Source organism: Lonchura striata, chromosome 6, assembly GCF_050655825.1.
Source record: "Lonchura striata isolate lonStrDom1 chromosome 6, ASM5065582v1, whole genome shotgun sequence".
Lineage (NCBI taxonomy): Eukaryota > Metazoa > Chordata > Aves > Passeriformes > Estrildidae > Lonchura > Lonchura striata.
The window spans coordinates 20559813-20580968 of NC_140708.1; the positions used below are offsets into that span (position 1 = coordinate 20559813).

The following is a 21156-nucleotide window of genomic DNA, read 5'->3' on the forward strand; positions in this document are numbered from 1 at the left end:
TATTTTTTTCAAAAATCACTTATCCCCTCCCCACATCTCTGTGAGAGCGTATTGGGGTGCTCTTTATTTAAGCATGCAACCTACAGCCAGCCTCTTGGATCTAAAACATTCTCCCTCAATTTTCTAACCATAATATTGTGGTGTGTTTGTGTAAGTTTGCATTGGTGCTGCAGCCTCCTGCCTCAACATCTCCTAACCCACAACTTCTCCTTTTCTCTGTGTGGGAGCCATAACCTTTGTGGGAGAGATGAGTTCCTTGAATGTTTGCTTTCAGTGGATGCAAAGCTGGTGTCCCACCTCTTTTTGGACTTGATGGTTGGCTGTAGGCATGTGAGCTGCCAGATTCTCCTGTTGTGCCTTTGCTCTGCACCTGTGCTGGGAGGGTGTCAGGGGGAAGGGGCTGTGATAAAGGAGGGGTGCAGGAGGATCTGCTCTTGGTCTTAGCAAAGTTTCTGGTAAGCTGCTCACATGAAACAAAAAAACATCAGCTCCCTTCCCCCATACGCCAGAGTGGTTCTTGGCTTGGCACCCAAACTAGCAGCCAGTCATGTGATTTGCTTGTAAAATACAGTTTTAGAAAAATGGCAGATGGGAAACTAGGGATGGGAAAGCTGGGCTGGGGCTGCCCTGTGTGCAGCTGGGGTTGCCATCAAGGGGAACGGGGGTGTCTCTGCTGAGTTGCTGAAACTGGGAGGATGTGGGGCTGCGGGAGGCACCATGGAGGAGAATGTGCTGAACCACAGCCTCGCCGGGGGAAGGAGGTGGGCATGCTGCATGTGGGGCAGGGACAGGGAAAAGGTGGGCTCTGTTGCACCTGGTGTGGGGGGCTGTGCTTTGAGAGTTGGGCTACACAAGTACTCTGAACAGAAGGTCTTCTTGCAAGAAACAAGGTTTGAAATGATTGTGACAGAGAGTTTGGTCATTTTTGCTCTGGTTTGGTGCAAGAAAGGAAAGGTTGTTTGACCATTCACAGCTGGGAAGCTCAGCATCTTCTGTTTTGAAAACGTCATTCATTTTGCTAATTGTGTTTGTACCCCACAGTTCTTCTTTTCTCTGGTATATAGGCTTTTGAAAGCTTTTTAAATTACACTAAGCTAATATGCCCAAGAAGAGCTAAAATAAGCTGTTATGCTCATCACACACTTACTGAGGACCTTCAAACAAATGCCCCCAATGTGCCAGGCTGGCCAGCAGGGCAGTCACACCATTCTTCGGGGGTGTGCAATTGCACCACCTTTCTGATTTTCTTTGTGTTCCATCCCACCCTGAGCAAGGAAGAAGTTTGTAAAGCGAGAAATGGCATTCTTTGCAGTAGCCAATGTAGCAGGTGGAATTGGTGAATGATGGGTAATTTTAATGGTCAGTTTGTAGAATTCTTAATTATTGCAGCAGGCTGTAGGTGTTAATCTAGCATACAGATTTGCAGGCAACCTCTGAGCTGAAATGTTTCCTTCCTACCTATTCACCACCAGCCCTGGAAGGGTTCTTCTATGACTTGCCTCCATCATGTTGACATGAAATAAACTGATGGTTAGCAGGGAAAAAGAGGAGGAATGAAAATCAAGTCAGAGGCTCTTGGAAATTCTTCATTGGTTTTAGCAACTAAAGTAAATATTTGATGGGAAAAGCAGATAATAATCAAGCAGAGTTGGCACAGGCCTCATATATCCCACTGGCAGCATGGGAAGGATGGCTGGGGAGATGGAGGGATGTTTATCTTGCCAGCAAGAGAGACTGATATGTCCTGGGAAATGTGGACCACAAACAGGGCTCGTGCATGAGATGGCATGTGTGTGTCATGTCAGATTTTATTGAAGACTCTAACTGGGGCCTCAGTGGTGCTTTGGCTTCTGTCAGTTGTTCTGTAAGCAGGTATCCTCCACTCTCCTAATGCAGTCATGCTGCTGGCTCATTTGTCAGTGGCTGTACTGACACCAGGGCTTCCAGCTGAATCCACTGGGCTCTACTTGGCTCATTGCACTTTGCTGAGTAAGACTGGGAACAGTAAAGCTTTTAAAACAGCCTGAAGAGCAGGGGCTACAGGAGCCTGTGGCTCGTGGGGAGGGGACAGTGTATGTTGTGGAGGATGTCTCATGAAGGGGTTTACACAAATGCTTCTCTGAGTGCTGTAGAAAGGTCAGAAGGAGTTTTCTTGCCCAGATTCTGAATATATCTCAAGTTTGAAGCCAAGGACTATGTCAGCAGTGGATGGCTGGGGTTCTTGCTCCTTCCCCTTCCTGAATGCTCATGCAGTTGTATTTCATGTTGCTTTGCAGTGCTCGCTTTGGTCAAACTGTGGAATCTTTTCTTCAGGCAAGAACCTAAGTGAATGGTTACCATTCTCTCTGAGATAGTGAAAACACACAGTATGGCTTTATTTGTGCCTTTGTAGGCAAAGAATGGCGTGTTAGGCTTGAGCACACTTAGTCTGCTCATGTCATTAATTGCAACAGAGATCATTCACCTATAGCAGTAAGCCTGTGCTGATTCACTCATTTGACCTCCTTTGATTCTTGAAGTTCCTGGAAAGCTGCTGGTGGCTCTGAGAGCTCAAGCTCCCCACTTCCTCTTAATGTGCTCATTGGTGTGCTGCTAGTTTGCTTTATGAACTGTACAGTAGGCAGTACTCAGTGTATGTGTTCCTGTTAAAAACAAGTAGATAGGAATTCTCTTTCTCTTACCAGATCCACCTGCTGGATAATTCAAAGAAAAATTTCAGACAAGTTGTTAGCTGATAAACTGAAAAATATACATGTGAATAGAAAAGGCAGCTTTGAGTGACACCAAGTGTAGAAAGTACAATATCAAAGGTGCACACTATGACATTTTTAAAAAGATTCCTCTCTTCTAGGTATTTTTAATAGCTTTTTTGCTTTTGCCACTGTGGTATACATATTAATATCTGCCTTCAGTCAGATTATCTTTGCAAGGTAAGTACTAGGTAATGAAATGCAGGACAAGAAAATAAATTGCCTTGGCCCACTCTTCAGGGTGCTCATTTGAGATACAAATAGAATTACTTAAATCATCTTGATTTCTACTCTGTAGTGTTGAAAGTCTAATTTTTGTGTTACTTGAACAGAAAAGTGGAGACTGTGCTAAGTTTATGTACATTGTTTCTTTTAATTTGTTTGTTTTGGTTTCTCAGTACAGTAATACCAAGGGGTTCACAGATACTAGTGTGTGTAAACAGAGTTTGTGACCAACTGTGTAGACTTTAGGTTGTCTTTAAGATCCATTCGTATATATACTGTTAGGGGTCGTATTACACTTTTACACATGGAGGTGTTTGTTTCTGGGAAGTTGTGAGAGCATGGGAAAAGGCTGTTTCCAGGTGTTGATGTTAGTGGTTTTACTGGAGGAAAGACTTTCAGAAAATATGTTTGCTGGCATTTCTTGAAAAAATTCTTATATTAGTTTATTGTGTCATGTTGTCACTTGAACCTCCTCCTTGTGTCTGTAGCTGAAGGCAAGAGATGAGGATTTTGCCACTGTCTTGTTTCTCTAGCTTTCACTGGCTGAGAAAAGTGGAGCTTGGCTCTTTCATCTTCACATGGCTCCAGACGTGTGTTCCCCTCGGTGACTTTGTGACTCTTGTACAGTTGCTACTGCAGCAGAGCTGGAGGTGCTGTTTGGGTGTGGGAGCCCCTCTGCCTTTGCACATGGGGCATTGTGGCACTGGGATCATTCTGCACTGGGAGGCTGGAAAACAGACTCTGGCTTTCAGAAGTCACCTGCAGTGGCAGTAGTGTACTGCTACAGATTTATTAATTTTAGCTGGTCTTTGAAATGGCAATGCAGAAATACTGAAATGGAAAGGAGAGAGGGAGGGGTCATTATATGCTTCTTTTCTTTGCATTTTTTCTTAGGCATCTGCTCTTAGCTCTTGTCAGAAAGGATATACTGAATCACTGGGGGCCTCTGGTCATTCCTAAGGCCTAGGATGATTTTTTATGTTTGTTTCTACTAATTCTGCAGATGGGGAAGTGGTGTCAGTCTAAGACTTCCTGGTATCCCGGTTTAAGGTGGTGGTTTGGTTTGGTATACTGTCCTTTGCTACCCTGTTGCAAATCCTGAGATATGTCAGTTGTTCTGTAGTATAGTCTTGCTGGAAAAAAATGAGAGAATATGGGGAGAAGTCTTTGTCTTGAAGTGCAGGATGAGGGAGCTAATTCACTTTTGCTGAGAATGTCTCAGAGAGGAAGTTTAAATTTAAACAAGCATGAAGGAACCTGAAGGTTCAGACTAGTCTCACACTACAAAATGTATTTGATGTAAATTCGGTTTCTGTCTTGAAGCAACTCAAATGATATCTTAGCAGCTGGCACCAATTGACTATCTCCCGGAATTGGCATGATGACAGCAATCAAACGGAATTTATTGCTTTGAGTTTGATTCTTCTTCCGGACTCTTCCCATTCTCAGAAATGTAATCTAGAACATGTTCCCACAGGAATGATAGTTGTAAGCCTACTTTAACAGCAAGGACTGAGCATGGTCCTAATGCAGGATGAAGACAAGTGGACTGCAGTACTGAGCAGAGTGTATATTCCAGTTGAGAACAGGAAGATTATGTATTTGTAAAGGAAGTTTGTAAACTTTTTTCTTCATGACATAGATTCTTATCACAGAGCTGATTCACATCTAAGTGTTAGTTTTCTTGATGCTTCTTTCTACTGCTTTAGGAAAGAATCTGCCTTTTCACTGAAGTAGCTAAAATTTAGGCTGCTAAAAGTTATCCCCTGCTCCTTTTTCTTTTTCCTTTCTTAAGACAGGTGTACTAAATAAAGAGTGAGCTTTAGACATAAGACCTTAGTGTGTATATATATATGTGTGTGTGTGTGTGTATATATATATATATATATATATATATATATATAACCAGTACACTATAGTTTGATAAAATAAGCCAGTAAATGCTGCAGTGGATGTAGTCCTTTGCACAGGGAAGCATTTTGAACAGTGTGTGTTGAAGAAAGTATGTTGGAATTAAGTTTTTATGACTTGTTTTCTGATAGGTGTGAAAATAATCACTTTTACTGATAAATCTTGATTTATGTCAATAATTCTTTTGCCCAGTATTTAAATTAGTTTTTAAAGCTGACTTCTACTTCCTCTTGCCAGAAGAGGGAATAACCTGAAACAGGTGTGTGCTTTTGCTCACATTTGTTCCTAAAGCAATAAATAAATTTCAGTGGAGGGGGATGGAATTCAAAAAAGGCACTTTTCTTTCAACCTCCCTGGCAGGTGATCCTTTGTGGAGCTTTTGGCAAAGCTGTGGCTGGAGGGTGTGTTCACATGGCAGCTGCCCATAGCCGAAGCAGAAGTCCTCTGTGCATCTCTTTGGAGCAGGAGGCACTCAGGGCATCACAGCTGTGTCTGAATTCGGGAGGATCTCGTGCTGTGCTGTCAGTGCAGGGTGGCAGTGTGACACCTAACCAGCTCCTCCTGCCCTCTGGCTTGGGTTTGGCCCTCACCTTGCCTACTTGGGACCGATCACCTTTTTGGGTTTGTGGTAGGTGTCGTTCTCCAGGCTCTGTCTCTCAAAAGCATGCCTCAGCTCCATGCAGACAGATCTCTCTGTGCTTCCTTGGCAGCCCCTTCTCACACAGCTTCCTAACAGGCTGATTAGGCACAGTGAACTTTTTCTTCATCTTGTTGTTGTTGTTATGTAAATGTTCACACTTGGCAGCTCCAGACTGCTGGGATTTGTAGATATCCTCTACCTGTCTCTGTCTGAAAATGTTCTTCAGGTCTTGAGTGCCCTTGGAGGAGAAAGACCTGGTGAGGATGAACCTCCTGCAAAGCAGGCATGCATGTAGTGATGAGAGTAGAAAACTGGAAACTATTTCCCTGGAGAAAAATGGAGCCTAGAAAATGGGTCTCATGTTATTCAGCCATCTCTTCCACCGTTTCTTTGGGATATCAGACAGAACTGGTCAGACAAGAAAATTATTTTCTTAGGAAACAGTAAGATATACTGTGCATCAGTATAAAATCAGTCATATTCCCACTCTGCTGGAGATTTCCAGGTGTTTTTGAAATGAAGTTACCTGCTTCTACGATTTTATTTCTGTTGAGTATACCATACTTTAGCATCAAGTTATCCTGAGTATCTACTGAAGTTTGATGCACTTTGGAAAATTAGGACAAACTATGATGGTTTTGGTCTGCTGTCTTCTGTACTCAAGCAGGATTGTTGTTTTGACCTTCCCAGTTAGAGTTTCTTACAGTGGTGACTTTACTGATTGTGCACAGCCATTTCTGTCCATCCATTGTGCATGAAGTGTCCTGCCTCAGTGAGTGGACTGCATGTTTGTGTAAAATGCAGCAGTTTCATTTGTATAGGTCCTTAACTCTTACAAATGATGCTAACACAGCCATTCTTGCTTTCTAGTTAAGTAAATCAAAATCAAAAGCCATCCCAGAGAAATCCCAGTTCTTTTAAAAGGCATTTTCTCATCAGGTATGTTCTAAAGAAACCCAGCAGTAATGTCCATAAAATGACAGTGCTATGTTTGCAGAGCAATAATGTTAAAGGTACCTGGGTTAAATGTAGGTTTAGTTTACCTGCTGAACAGAGATACAAAAACCATACTGTGTAAAGGACTGATAAAGATAAATAGATACACTTTAGTTTGTGTATCAAACATGAGTAAGTTTTCTCCTTTTTTAAGGACCATCTTCTTAAGCATTCACATTTTAAGTTCTGCTACAAAAGAGATACATAGTCTGCACTTTCCTGTCTGTGTAGATACTCATTGCTTCAGACTGCAGATAGAATAATTTTCCAAATTGCAAGATTCTTTTTTTTTTTTTTTTTTGGCTGGAAAACAGTAAATGAATATTAGATGAGTGTTTGTAATATCCTGTACTTAAGTTTTAAGCATCAGCTATTGTTCAGGGCTAGACAGCTCTGTAACGTAGCAGGAAAAGAGCTTAATGAAATCCAGTATTTGAAAGCAGGAGGTAGATGAATTCAGACTTGGAACAGCAGTGCCAAATTTTAGCATAGCTAACATTTGCAGTAATTTCTGTGGGTGTATGACTTTATTTATCACTTGAATTCTTGAATGTGAACCTTTATGTTTTCTAAAGGATAGGCTTTATTTTAGGCAGATTATGGAAATTACTGGTTGAATTTCACAGTTTTGTGAAAGGTGGGAAATAAGCCAAATGTCCCAGGCCTAGAATCCTGTAAGGTAGGTCAGATGTGTTGTTGTGCTCCTGTTAGCTATAAGGTATACTTCCACTGTGCATTAAGCATAAACACCTCCAGTCCACAAATGACCTGGAGAAATAAGTTTTATCTTTAGGGCAGAGGGAAGAGAAATTATTTCTTTGCAAGCTCTTGGTAAAGAAGGGATCTTTTAGTTGTTATTTTAATACAGTTAAGACTACTTTGCATTTTAAACTTCAGAGAGACCCTGTATGAGAAAAGTATTAAAGCCAACCCATTCACTGCTCTGCTGGACTCAAAAAAATTTTGGATATTTTGTCTCCTACTGGGAACAAACTTTTGTTAGACCGGAGTAAGGTAGAAAATTGAGGTTTTGGTTTTATTCCTTGTGTGTTTAGGTACCAGGTTTTCCCCCATAAGTACTGAATTGACTCTGGTGCTGATTTGATAAGAGCCAAATGTTTACACTGCGCCAAAGGCCACCAGGTGATGAAGACCTTTGGGGATGGGGTGGGTGAGCGTTTATCAAGTCACTGGTTGGGCTGTGTGCTGGTGCTGTCTGGAACAGGACGAGTGATCCTGCAGGGAGGGGAGCTGTGACCCTCTAGGACTGGCGGCAGGAAACCCACCCAGCCTGACCTTTCACTGCTCTCAGTTGTGGCGGCTGACTGCTGGGTGCTCCCAGGGCTGGAGTGTGCTTTTTCTCTGGGAGCTGTGCTTGAGTTGGCCTGTTTTGTTGCCCTGGAGACAGAAGAGTGTGGTATGCTTTCCCCCCGACCAGAAATAGTTTCCTGTACCTTGTGACCGGAGTGCTGTACTCCTCCTCTGGTCTCTGGCCAGGCTGTGTGGTGCTGGAGGGATGGAGTGTGGGGTGGTGACCTCTTGTCACAAGTTCTGGTGTGGCTGCTGCCCATGAACACTAGCTGCCCTGCCAGCCCCCCTCCCTCTGCACGATGGTGTAGGATTTCAGGGGAGCAATTGCTCTTGATTTACATCTCCCATGGCATTTTGATGGTTATGTCATTTTGTTTGAGCCTTGCTCCTGTCAGCTGTCTGTCCTGACTGTCAGGACTTGGGAGCTGAACAGCACGTGGTGAGCTCTTGCCTCTTCTTCCCCCTTTGCTCAGCTGTTTTTGCTGCCTGCTTCTCTGTGTCCTTGTACTTGGGAACAGATTCTCAGCAAGTATAGCTGTGCATGAGGGCAATGTGATCTGAGTAGATGAAGGATCCCCTTCTGTAGGAGTTCCAAGTAGAGCTGGGAGGGAAAGTGGGGAATTTGCAAGGCCAAAGCATGCGAGCAGGCTGTAGATAGTTTATCTTAAACTGTTGTCCTGCTGTGAGAATCTATCCAGAGTGCAGAGTGTGCAACACTGTCTGTTACTTTGCTACTGTGTTTTGCAAAACTTCATTTGTGAGAGATGTTGCTAAAAGCAAAGCAAAGACACCCCCACCTCTCCCAGCCAATGCAGGTGAGAAAGTGCTTGCACTGCACCAAGGCCTCAGGAGCATGGAAGTTCTCCAGGCTTTCTTGCTGCCTGGTATTTTATTGGAGAGTGGTTCTGGCACAGAACTCTAAAATATATGCAACAACAACAATAATTTCCAGGACTGAGAAAGAAGAAGAGATGAAGGGAGTAATTTACCTTCCCCCATCCCTGAACAATAGCAGATGAGGATGTAAGCACATCTCAGCCCTATAAGGTATTAATTGGGACATTTTCTATAATTCAGTAGTGGAAAAGAAGATGGGAATCATGCAGTGCCCTGAGCTTCTATTTCCAGCCTGGGAGAGAAAAGTGCTGAGATTTGGCTCAGCCTCTATCTTCTGCTTATGGGGAAGAGAACAATTGCCCAAATCCTCCTTTACAGAGAGAAGGGAAGATGATGCAGAGACCAAGGAGCTGAACAGGCAGTTTTCAGGCAGAGTAGTGCAGTGCAGCTTTGTTTAAGTGGGTCTCCATTGGGGTTCCTATAAATCAAAGGGTGCTGCATTCCTACCAGTGACTTGCTGAGTAGTCCAACCGGCCAAGGGTCCTACTTACTCCTGTGAAGGTCTGTGTGTCACAGGGATACAGAGTCACACCTGTGCTGAAGATCCACTAGGGAAGAAATGTCAAGAGTGGGCAGGGACTGCTACTCTGCTACTTCCCTTTGCTATGTTCTTTAGATGGCTGGAATGGGAAGTCCAAGGACTGGACGTTCTTACTTGTCTTGTTCTGGGCATCTGCATGCGCAAAAGATTAGATTTTAGCAGCTGCCAGGGCTGCCTAAAAGAGTTTGTCTCCCTCAGTTCCTTTCAGTCAATCTGTGCTTGTCCGGTGTGAGAATTTCATAGGAGAAGATGGGGTTGTTGTAGTGTAAATTCAGGAGTCAACCACTGCTGTACTGAAATGTCTCAGTGCTTCTTGGCTGAGAAAGGCAGAGTTGCTCTAAGTCCTTCTTCTTTCCTTGAACTCACACATGGGAAGAGTCTCCTTGATATTTTTCTTTAATCCAGATGAATGTCATGCTGGAACTGATGTTGCCTTTGGGCTGGAATAAGCATACTTAGCATTTGAGCAGAACTTCTTGCCTGGAGATTTTTAAGTGCATGATCAGCATTTCACCAGCGAGTCTATCCATGGACACTGAAGTATGGTTACCTTTACAGTTCACTGAAGCTGGCAGAGTTCCCTATTTCATGTGATGGCTGTGCACTAGCAGGAGCTGTGTATTTCACCCTCCTACTCTGCCCTTCTTTTGCGGTGTTTCTTTGGAGTGGAAGCAGTTCCTTTTCCCATTTCATGTGTGTTTTTTCTTCTGAGACTTTTCCTCCAACTCTCCAGCCTTGGAGAAAGGATACCTCCCAGAAAGGGTCTCACTGGAAGTGGCTTTGCATATTTGAGAAGCTGATGGAAGAACAGTGCCTTTCATTCTGCAGCTAGTCACTTTGAATCAAAGAGTGCAATACCAGTTTAGTGCTGGCTCTGTAGCGTGAGCAGCAGTCCTTGTGCAGCCTCAGCTGCGTAGCCCCCTCCTGAAATGCCTGTGAAGTTTTGGGAGACAGACACATTCCAGCAGTTCTCAGCCTTCAGGATGTCTGTTGGGTCACTGTGTTCCTCTCTCTGTTGAATATGAGCAAGAGCTTAATTCAGAGTTGTGGTACCTAAGACCTTGTTTCTTTTTCTCTTTCAGATCACCAGAAACTGGAACGTGAAGCTCGAATTTGCCGACTTCTAAAGCATCCAAATATTGGTAAATTCCCTGGGCTCAGAGGGGTAGTGCTGAGACAAGAGCAGCAGTGCAGCTGCTGTAAGAGAACAGATGTATTCTGAATGTTCACACAGCTCGTCAAAGTTGCCTGTTGAGATCACCTCAATAGTTTATCTCTCTGACAAATTCTGTATCCAGCCCTGTCCCATGCCTTAGCATCCTGCCCCAGACATTCACCAAAGCGTGCTGTGTTCCTGCCAGCTCATCCCTGCAGAGCTGTCCTTGCTCTTTGGGTGAGGCATGACTCTTGTCTGCTCATCTGACATTCTGCAATGGAAGTCAGGTGTTGCGTTTGTTTTCCTCACATCCATCCTCTGTTTGTTCTCCTTGGCCCTTACTGACATGTCAGTTTAAATCTTGTATTCAGAGAAAAGCCCAAAATTAAAGGGGGGTGGGCTAATACTTCAGCTCCTCTCGTTGCAGTGGCAACTTACTCTGAAAGCAAGGGACTGAGACTCAGTTGCCTATATTGAAGGGGGGGAAAGAAAAGAGTACTGGAGCAAAGGGAATAGTTTGTCTAAAAATACAGAGGAAGGCAAAATAAGGCACAATATAAAAAAAACCTTCCTTATTTACTGAAATGTAGAGAGGACATGTTTTTTTCTAGTTCCAAAGTACCATGGAAGCTTGGCCCATTAATAACCCCCTTTTTAGCTTTTTAAAATAAATATATCCTCTAGGATCCTAGCTACAATCTGATTTGAGCTAATTTATTTAAGAAAACATTAAGAAATACCAAACTGCCACTTTTAACCAAACCACAGTTAAATGTCCATTCCTGGGAAGACTATGATATATTACTTTGTATTACTTTTGCATAACTCAGGCAGTGGAGATAATACTTTAAGGGCATCTCTCTGGTCTTCTGACTTTCAGCTTTGTAATCATTTGCTCCTGTCCTCTGAGGGCATGGGAGAAGAAAGGTGCCTTAGAGCATACCCCATGGACTGGCATGTGTACACCACCCCTTGTGTGATGAACAAGCAGTTTCCACAAGCTCAGGACCTGACTTAATGCGAAGTTCCTTAGCAGCAGCTTTTAATGAGAAAGAGCTTTCTTGCATCTGAGTGTAGTTGTGATATAGGTATGTCTTGAGAGGCCCAGGGGCCACCTTCTGCAGTAATTTGCAGTGATGAATATATCAGCAGTAAATGTATTGCTCGGCAGTATTCAAACTGACTAAAACTCTAGTTATTGCACTTCATTTGCCCTGTTAGACTTTCTATACTTAGTTTAGTAGGTGATGTCACTTTATATTTTGACCTTAACTTCACTTCCATAATCTCTCCTTTTTATACTTTCTTACATTTTTTCTTTCCAAACCTCTCACAGAGTAAATCTTATACACAGAAGGAAAACTACTCTTATAAGTAAACAGCATGGTTAAGAAATATTTCGCATTCCTAGGTCAGTTCTACAGTTGTAATGAGTGGCAGTGCTAGTCTCCTGTTCTGTTGTGGTTTGGAAAAGACAACACTTTGGGGGAATGTCGGTGATCCCTTGCATTTTCTATAGAGAATTTCGTGTCTTCCTAGGAAGAACAGTTTTTCTTTTAAGAAAAAGAACAAGTCGTTGTAAACTCAATGAATGCTTACAAATAAAAATAAAGGGATTCATTTTTATGCCTGCAACACAGAATCAAAGTGCATTGAATAAGACCTCAAGAAGTCATATGATTCATTTAGCAGTCCTATGAAAATCTTTTATACCTGGCTGGTTCCAGGCATGTTTGTACTTAAAAAACTTTAATCCTTTCACAGCCCCTGGTGGCACTCTTTCAAATGTTTCATTTTTCTGTCAGTTTAACATTAAAAACATAATTTGCCTTTCTTTTAGCTTGTTGTTTCTAGTTCTATCTGGAGTATCTGGGGAAAGTAGTTTCTTCTAACAGTCTTTTGCATATTTGAAGACTGTTATCATGTCTCTTTTTAGTCTTTTTCTTCAGACTAAACAAACCCAGTTCTTTCAATCTTTTCTCATATGTCATGTTTTCTAGATCTCCAGTCTTTTTTTTTTTTTTTTTTTTTTTCTCCTTTCCTCTCTCCTCCTTCTCTGGACTCTCTCCAGTTGCTTCATATCTTTCTAGAAATGTGATGCCCAAAACTGGACATGACTGAGGTCATGTCAGTGCTGGCCAGAGGGGAAAGAATTGCTTCACCTGTCCCACCAAAGATGTTTGTTTTGTATACCAACCTTTGAAGCTTTTCATTTAAATATATTCTTGATGTACATTTGTTTTATGACACATTATTGGTCCACACTACTTTCTGCACAACTTCTGGCAAGCAAACTTTTTTTTTTTCTTGTATAAAAGAGGATCCTGGTTGAACTGACTGTATATTACCTTTGTCTTTATTAAAAAATGACAAAAAAGAAGAAATCCAGTTTGGAGGTTTGCCTCTCCACATTTGTCAAAACCATTTTGATTTATCTTCTGATAGTGTAAAAGGGTTGCAGCTCCCACAGTAATGTGCTCTTTGATAACTATGCCATATATTGAATCATGTAGCTAGTTAATAACACTGTTGAATACTGTTGGACTCCAGTCAAACTCTTGAAGATATCACTTTATAGATTGTTCCAGTTTGACAATGATCAATTGTGAGTATTTTTTTAATGAGTTGTATCCACTATTGTCAGCTAGTTTTGAATACACATTTTTTCTTAATTGCTTGTGGGAAGAGCATGTGAGACACTGTCAGAAGCCTTGCTGAAGTCCAGATGCTACATGCATTGCTGCTTCCATGTTCCTTGGACTTTTATTTTGTCATAGAAAGGAAACATGTTCTGATATAGTAGGGTTTGTTCCTCAAAATGTGTATTAGCAGTTAGTAATCACCAAGTTACTGGCATTCCATGTTGTAAACTCGTCTTCATGAGTGCTTGGTGTCTTGCCTCAGTGTGAGCTATGTGAGTAACATTCCACAAACCATAAGGAATTCTGCAGCTTTTGCACTTGCTTTCAAGTTCAATTTTTGTTGTTACTGTTTTTGTTGCAAACTGTGTTGTAGTAAATAGACAGGGATGTGACCTGTAGTGAGTCTGGGGCAGAAGACTGTAAGTTAGAACTCTGAGGCAGGCTGGTTTTCCCTCTTGCCTGTACACAGGATATGAAGCAAGCCTGTTGTTGAATTTGTGGTCTTATTCATTTACTGCAGGACAGTTGATTCTGAATTGCAATACACTGACCATAACACTGCTACTCTGATAAAGTAAAAGATTCCTCTAGATACAAAGTAGAAGTGGTATTTCCATTTGCTGTTGCTATTTTTTGGAAATGACTGCTTTCTGAGTTATCCTAAAATGCCTTCATCAAATATCAGCTGTAATTACAGGCTTTGGCTCTGTAGCTGGGTGTTTGGCTTGTCTTTAGATGCACATTATGGCCAAGGTAATCACAGTGGAGTAATCCCTCTAAAAGCTTGGTGTTGCAATAAGGGTTTTTTTGTCTGGACTAAAGAAAGTTTACTTGAGGCACTTTTCTTCTGATTTCTGACTTATGGTATGCATGATATGGAATGTGTCATTATAGCTGGTCAGACTTCATTAGAGTAAGGACTTCTTTCCCTAAATTTCAGTTTGTTCTTTCTCCTTCTGACAACTCCTAGAGAACTTTGCATTCTGGCTCAGAGAGACATTTGCCAGCCATGGTCATCAAATTCAAAAGAATTGGACAGAGATCAGACAGTGGTGTGTTCTTTTCAAAAAAGGCATCCATTACTGAGGATATGGGTGTGTAGAAGAGGCAGAAGAATCATTAAAACCCCACTGTCCATAAAGAGATAAAGTGCCTGTGGAAGTTGGCAAGAGTTATTGCTCTGTGGGAAATTCCACTTCTAGAACAACTTAGTGTTCCGGTGATTCACTTACATATAGATCTTGTGACATTAGACATGGATGTATTTGTGAATGTGTAGAAGCTGATGATACAGCTGCTTCCCCCTTAATCCCTGTTTTGCTGGAAAGAGGCAGATTTCTGTAAGAGCACTCATAGCCCTGACGCTTCATTTGCAGATACTTTGCTGGTTGTGCCACTGAAAATTGTGCAATTGCTAAGGTCACAACTAAAATTACAATGTCTTGAATATCAACTCCTGCTTACAGGAACAGCTCTTTTGGTCTTCTGCTCAGCTGAAAGCTTTAATCAGTCTGAAAATCTGAATTTGATTTTTAAGTCCTGTAGTTTATCCACTACATACACTGTCTTGTGAAACATTCATTTTTTCCCCATGCTTCCTGCTAGCAATCAAATGTTTAAAGCAGTAACAGAGCTGGGAACCTTAGAATCTTCCTGCGGGTTTGTTCAGTGCAAATACGAATTTCAGAAACATGTTAAACATGACCTTTCCTGTCTTATTTCCCAAAGCAATAATGATGCAAAATTCAATGAAAATAATAATTCATCATTTTGAAAAGTCTTTTCTAGCATTCTCCTACAAAGATAGGGTTGTGACTTGTTCAGTCTGTTCTGTGTGTGGATTTTGTCCACTGTGTGAAGGTGCTGCCCTTCTCCTAAATCTTCTTTGTTATGGCAGTCTAAATATGGGCCTCTTCTCTGGATTTGTCACCACTTGATCTGTATTCCTTCTTAGGTATTTTAAATCTAGCTGTTCAAAAGAAGGTCTTGAATATCTTTTGTTCATAGTTGGAACTGAGCACTTTTGGTTGGTCATTGTGCCCCAGCTCATGGCAGCCCATTCTGTGAAGAACTGCATGCACTTAGGTCTAGAATAATAAAAACACATATTTTAAGAGAGGTTGGTAGTAGCCCAAGAGCCAGAGCCAAATTATTTTTCTGATTTCTGCTTTTGTATCCTCTGCTGAAAGCTTCAGAGTTAATTTCTTTGAGGGAATTTATAGCAGTGGTGAAATGCTGTCCTCAGCATCTATCAGAATTATTGCCTTTTCAGGTTTTTCCTGCTTCAGACTTCTCCAAAATATGCTTGCACCTGAATTCTTCTTATTTTAACTTTTATCTGTTGGCTTTTCTCAGCATAAAACCACAAATTTGGGCATGTCCTTATTTGAAATGGGGAGAAAATGGTATAGAAATCTCCTGTGAATTAGAAGAACTTATTTTGACCCAGTTGAATTTTATTTCCTTTGACAAGTGGTCTGTCCTCTTAGTACCTCTGAGTTGTGGGAGTGATTTTGATGGATGTGTATAAGAAAAGGGCTCCAGTTTGTGTGCCCTTAAATGATGGTTACAGCTGAGGTGTGAAGTGGGGCAAAGACAGAAAAAAGGATGCTGTGCTTCTGTGTCCAGCCCAGCTGGATTATCCCACAACGCTCATAGTGAGCCTTTGTGGGAAACAGGTATGTGGATCACGTCTGCAGACTTAATACTGGACTTGTTGTCTTGGTGGTATCAGCCACAACTTCAAGTTCACTCATTCCTCATTTTAACATACTAGTCTTGATTACAAAGCCTCCAGTATTTCCCCCCTGCTGCCATTTAGAATGTTTTCCTATCACCTTTTCCTTAACAAGAAATTTGAATTGCTTCCTTAGTGAACAAGAAAAAAAAATGTAGGCTGTGTTTTGCTGTAAACAGCAGATTTCCTTGTTTTCATTTGGCTGCAGGCATCCAGACTGCCTTTGCATTTGGGACAGAAAGGATGTAATGTGCAAAGAATAGTTAAAATGCTGGGGATTATCCAGTATTTTGGCCATGATTGCTGCCCTATGGATACTCAGTGGTATCCAAGTGGGATGCTCCCATGCATGGCTGCCTGTGTAAATCTGCTGCCCTGTGATTTCTATTGCTGGGGGACTGTTTCTGGTACAGAGAGGATGGTATGGGGAAGGTGGAGTAGGGGGAAAAGAGACCTTGTAGTAAGAGTTATGCTTTGAGACTTTCTCAGTTACTGAGCAGCTTTTCCTTGGAAGTGTCATGGGGCTGTCTCAGAGGACAGCAAGTTGCCGAGCTTCCTAAGAGGTCAAACAGAAATATTCTTGGACTTACACCTTTAACCTGCTCTCTTCCTATCTGCCAAAACAAAGAAAAACCACCAACACTCAATAATCCCTCAAAGAGACTATCAGCTAAAGTGAGTTCCTGCTAGAAAGTTTGAGCCTTTGAGCTGCAAGTTACCATTAGTTATTTCTAGTCTCTGTACTGTTAGACATTTAAGTGAGTGCCCATGCATGTTTGCCTGGTGGAATGCTCCCTAAAACCCCAAGCAGTCATTTCTCATTCTGATTTTCACAGTTAATTATTTCACTATTATTTACATCTGCATGTTTTCTTCTTTCACTGCCACCTCTTCCTATAGCTTTTCCTGTGGTTTTAAGAAAACCATTTTTCCATAATACATCTCAATGTGGGAATGGAGTAATAATTGCATTTTTTCTTGCCAGGGGATATATTTATTCTGTATGTCTCTCTGATCTGCACTAGAGACATATTTGGATTCTGTTATTCATCTATTTAGGTGTGAGATTTATCTGTAGCAAGCAATCCCTTAAAAAAATAAATAGTGGGATAAGGGCCAGATTCTGTGCACTCAAAGGTACTGCAAAAATCAGAGGAGGATTCCCCTGCTTTCTGCCTTCCCCCCCACCCCAGTGAGGAATGGAGAGAGCCTCCTCTGGGCTCCCTCTGCCCGAGGCCTGATCAGAGCAGGGGGTGGCTGCACTCTGGTCAGATCCTGCAGGAGACAGGCAGCCTTTGGAGCAGAGCCTGCGGCCGTGCCCGGGGGTCGTGGCTGTCCTGGGCAGTGCGAGGCACGAGCTGAGAGCATCAGGTTCACACAGCAAGGGCTGGGGATGGCAGGCAGAGCACTTGCCTGCATGGATTCATCCCTGATGGCAGAAATGCCAACATGCAGAGCATTGTATGAGAGATCTAAAATTTGTCGTGGCCACTATCTGTATTTTATTGATTTTAATAAAGTGGGTGTTCTCTGCATATTTTCTTTGAGACACCAGTGAAGTTGGCTTGTTAGTATTTTGGGTGTTTTCAGAAAAATCTCTCATATAATACTAGTGGTTATCAGAAGTACTTTGCTTATCTGCTGTGTGGCTAATAGGAAATTATTAATAACAATTCTGGATGGTCATAATTGCACTGTTATCAGAAGAGCAGGAAATATTCCTGTGAATGCACTCTTTTGGCTCGTCTAATGTTTAAGTAGGACATTCTAGATGTTATGTATCATGTGCTGAACTTCAGCTTTTCAATACAGACATTATAAAAGCGAAGGAAAAATAACATTTTACTTGGCACTGAAATGTTTTTTAAAAATACTTTGTGGGGTTTTTTTTATTTTTGCTTTTTAGTTCTGCAGAAAGACAGGTTTCTCAACAGGAAAGGTACTGTTCTCCCTACAGCTCTTTTCTAGGCTGTGAATTTCTATGCATAAGGGAATTTCCCAACTGGGCACCTTAGCTTCATTTTTTAAGGCTAGAGAGTTAAAAAGGTTACTGTAAGAACAATGGTGAGTGGGACAGGAGGCCCACCTCTCTGCTTGTTGGCCTTTTCAAACCTCCTTAGCACTGTTCCTTACCTTTATTTGCAGAGCCTGCAGCAGCTTGGTTCTGCCAGAACCTGGGCAGAGTATTAACAAATCCTTCTTCTCTTCCATTTTCCAAAGCTTTGGAACTGCAGTTGGTGTGAAATGCTGTGTGCTTGGGGTGTTTACAGCAGGCTGGTATATGTCCAGCATACCCTGACCTCGCTGTGTCAGATTTGGGGGAGGAGGAAGGAGAGCACGTTTCTGAGGGGCTGGGGAACAGCAGCCTGCTATGTCCTGTTAGCTAACTGTCCTGCTGCTGCTGGGTGCTGCTCTGACAAAGCTGGTCATTAGCTGCTGGGACAGATGATTTCTAGAGGATTATTTGCATTACACAATTTAATGCTTTTTAATAGCGAATTTTTAATTAAAAGGAGAGTCCTTTTGGAAGCAGCCTGAGCAGCTGCAACGGAATTCTGCGTGTTAAATGTAATTCGAGAAACAGCTGGGGTGGGAGCCGAGCACCCAGCTCACAGGCAGTCACAGGCTGGTAGTGGCTCCTCGTGGGACAGACATCCTGAGTGATGTGAAGCGTGCAGGAAGTATCCTGGCACACAGCCAGGCTTGGGGATGGTGGGACAGTTCCCATCTTGGCTGCCCAGGCTGGTGAGCAGCTGGGGAAGCAGAGAGTGTGGGTGGTAGCCATCTGCGTCAGTTCACTTGTCACTTGTGCTGCCATGGACGATAGTGCTCAGTTTGCAGTCTGTCGGGCCATGTGGATTTGTAATAGCTTCAGTACCTCCTGGCACATCCCAGAGTATCAATAGAAGAGGACATCAGATAGGTTTTAACCATCCAGTTTTATTCTACTGGTTCTGATATGCAGAGTGCCTTGAAATAAACCCTTGCAGCATCTCTTACCTCTTCTATTTCTCCCCAATACTGGCAGATGTCTGATGTCAGTTGAAAGTTGCTGAAAAGTGAAGCTGTGGTTGTTCCTAATGAGTGGCTGATGTTTAATAACATGGTTCAGTCCAGAAGATCCCAGAGCACTTTTGAGTTTGCAGTACTAATGCTGCATGGCAGAGTTCCTGTGTTGCAACTACCATGACCCAGGAGACAACCATAAACCTCTGCACTGTCTTTTATTGGCTCTGCAACACCGACAGCTTAATTTGAGAGCCCTAAATATTGCATAAATACAGCACTCGGTGTGTGTTGGTGCAGAGGTAGTTGGCTGATACTGTCCTTTATGTGCCCCTAGTATCAAAATGCTTTACACTTCAGAGCACCAGTGAACCTAGATTTAGCAGACAAGATTACCTGTAGCTTGAGCACTTTCCCTAAGGACATGCAGAGATCACTGATATGTAGGAGCAAGCAGATTTCATCCCGTGTTACGTTTTCCTAAGCAGAGAGGAGTGATTGCTGCATGAAGATACTGGGAATTGTCCTGTGAAATTCTGCTTTTATACTTGGTTTTTGTTGCAACTTTGGAAACTTCTTTGTTTTAAGATATTTACTTGCAGCAGGTTGCCAGAAATCACCCTGTGTCAACAAGAGCCTACCTGCCCCAGCCATAGACTAAGCCCCTGTACAGCTCTGAGCTGCTATTTCCTGTGGATATGGGATACAGAGAATGTTCATCCTGGGGCTTATGTGGCAGGCATAAATCCTTCTGGCCTCTTGTGCTTGACATAAGAGTAAAAAGATAATAATATTCATCACACTGGACAGAGTGAAAGGGAGATGTGGGTCAAAACTAGGCTACGTATATTCTGTGTTTGTGACACCAGTACCAATTAGCCTTTTAGATATGATATTTTAAAGATGACATGTCTGTTGCTTTTCAATGTCTCATGTTCTTGTCGTTCAGGTGGATTTTTATGGAATTGGATAGCTCTTTTCTGATTTCTTCATGATTTACTTCAACTTTTGGATTCACAGAGCCTTGCTTTGCGTGACTCAGCAGCAATTTGCATTTGTTGTTAGGCTGTTGCAGTTTGTTATGAAGGATATTTTCCTCTTATGTTCAGTTGGTTTGTATCACAGGCATCAGAGAGCTGAGGCTGTCTGTACAGGGTCACTTCAGGCATGGAATGCAAACCATATGGCATGACTGTTGCTGCATTGCTGTTTTTCACTAAAATGCCTCATTTTCTCTCATTAATATAATAGCTTATCAGTATTATTTCTTTGTAAAATAAAAAGTGTAAGTGCACAAGGATTTTGGAACACTTTGAAGTAGCAGCTTGAAGTTCTGTTCTTGAGGCAAGATTTCCAGTGAGACTCTGAAGACAGCAGTCAGGGAAAAGTAATATTCACAACAGATGTTCTTAGAAAGTGCTTGAACTCTGCTCCGCAGCTGCTGTTAGGTTCAGTAACCGCAGCTCGTCCCCTTGAGCCACTCAGTGTGGTATCAGGCTCTTTGCAAATGCTCTGGATTGCGTTAGGGCCTCGGACCTTGCACACACACCCACACAAGACAGAAAAATCTTGCCCTAACTTGCAGAGTGTGCTGAAGATCTGAGTTTTTGGGGAAAGAGAGCCATTTGCTATCTTTGTTTTTCTGTTGTTAGTTACTTTTCCAGAAGACCAGTGTTGTGGGAGATGCTACCTATACAATAAAATCAGTTTACATAGGTTAAGGCTGGAGAGAAGACTGAGGGAAGAAAAGGATGCTTAAAGCAATTAGTTAGGTTCTATCTTGTGTGTTGTAATGCCTCACAGCTCTTTAACAGTGCAGTTACGGGTGTGCATTTAAAATTGGAGGGCCAGCATTGAGTAGCGCTCTCATCAACCTTGGTGGAGTACCACTGCAGTACCAGATTCAGGAGATACTGAAAAAAAACCCCATTAGGCTTTCTTTGTGGCTTGCTGAAAACGTTTCATCAAGATGCTGTATTGAAACCACTGCTTATTCCTCCCAGAATCTATGTGTTTATTGGCAATATCATCCAAGTGGTGATGCACACTTTCTCCTGACTGAGCAGCTGGTTTTGTTGGAAAGGTTTCTACCTCCCAGTCTGTAATTGATGCTGCTCCTTTGGACAGCATTTTTTCTGGCAGTGCTTACTAGTGCTTTGTGGTTTTTAGGTATTATTTTGAAAGTTATCTGTAAGACTTATCAGTATTACAAAATTAGATGTGCTTGTGAACTCTACAAAACTACTTTGGTTTTTTGTATGGATGGGATCTTTTTTTTCTCCTGAATTAAACTTTAGGTGAAGTCTTTCACCATATCCTGTAATTGATTTAGTGCCTTGTTGTC

The 21156-nt window shown here is 42.2% G+C and overlaps 1 protein-coding gene across 15 annotated transcripts in view; it reads left to right on the forward strand.

Moving 5' to 3' along the window:
• The window catches only part of CAMK2G (calcium/calmodulin dependent protein kinase II gamma), a 119070-nt gene that overhangs the window by 42770 nt on the left and 55144 nt on the right, over positions 1–21156 (forward strand). For all 15 annotated transcript variants that reach the window (XM_021548931.4, XM_085583508.1, XM_085583509.1 and 12 more), the window contains exon 3: positions 10354–10413. In XM_021548931.4, the coding sequence (XP_021404606.1) occupies positions 10354–10413 (60 nt within the window). The remainder of the gene's footprint in view (positions 1–10353; positions 10414–21156) is intronic.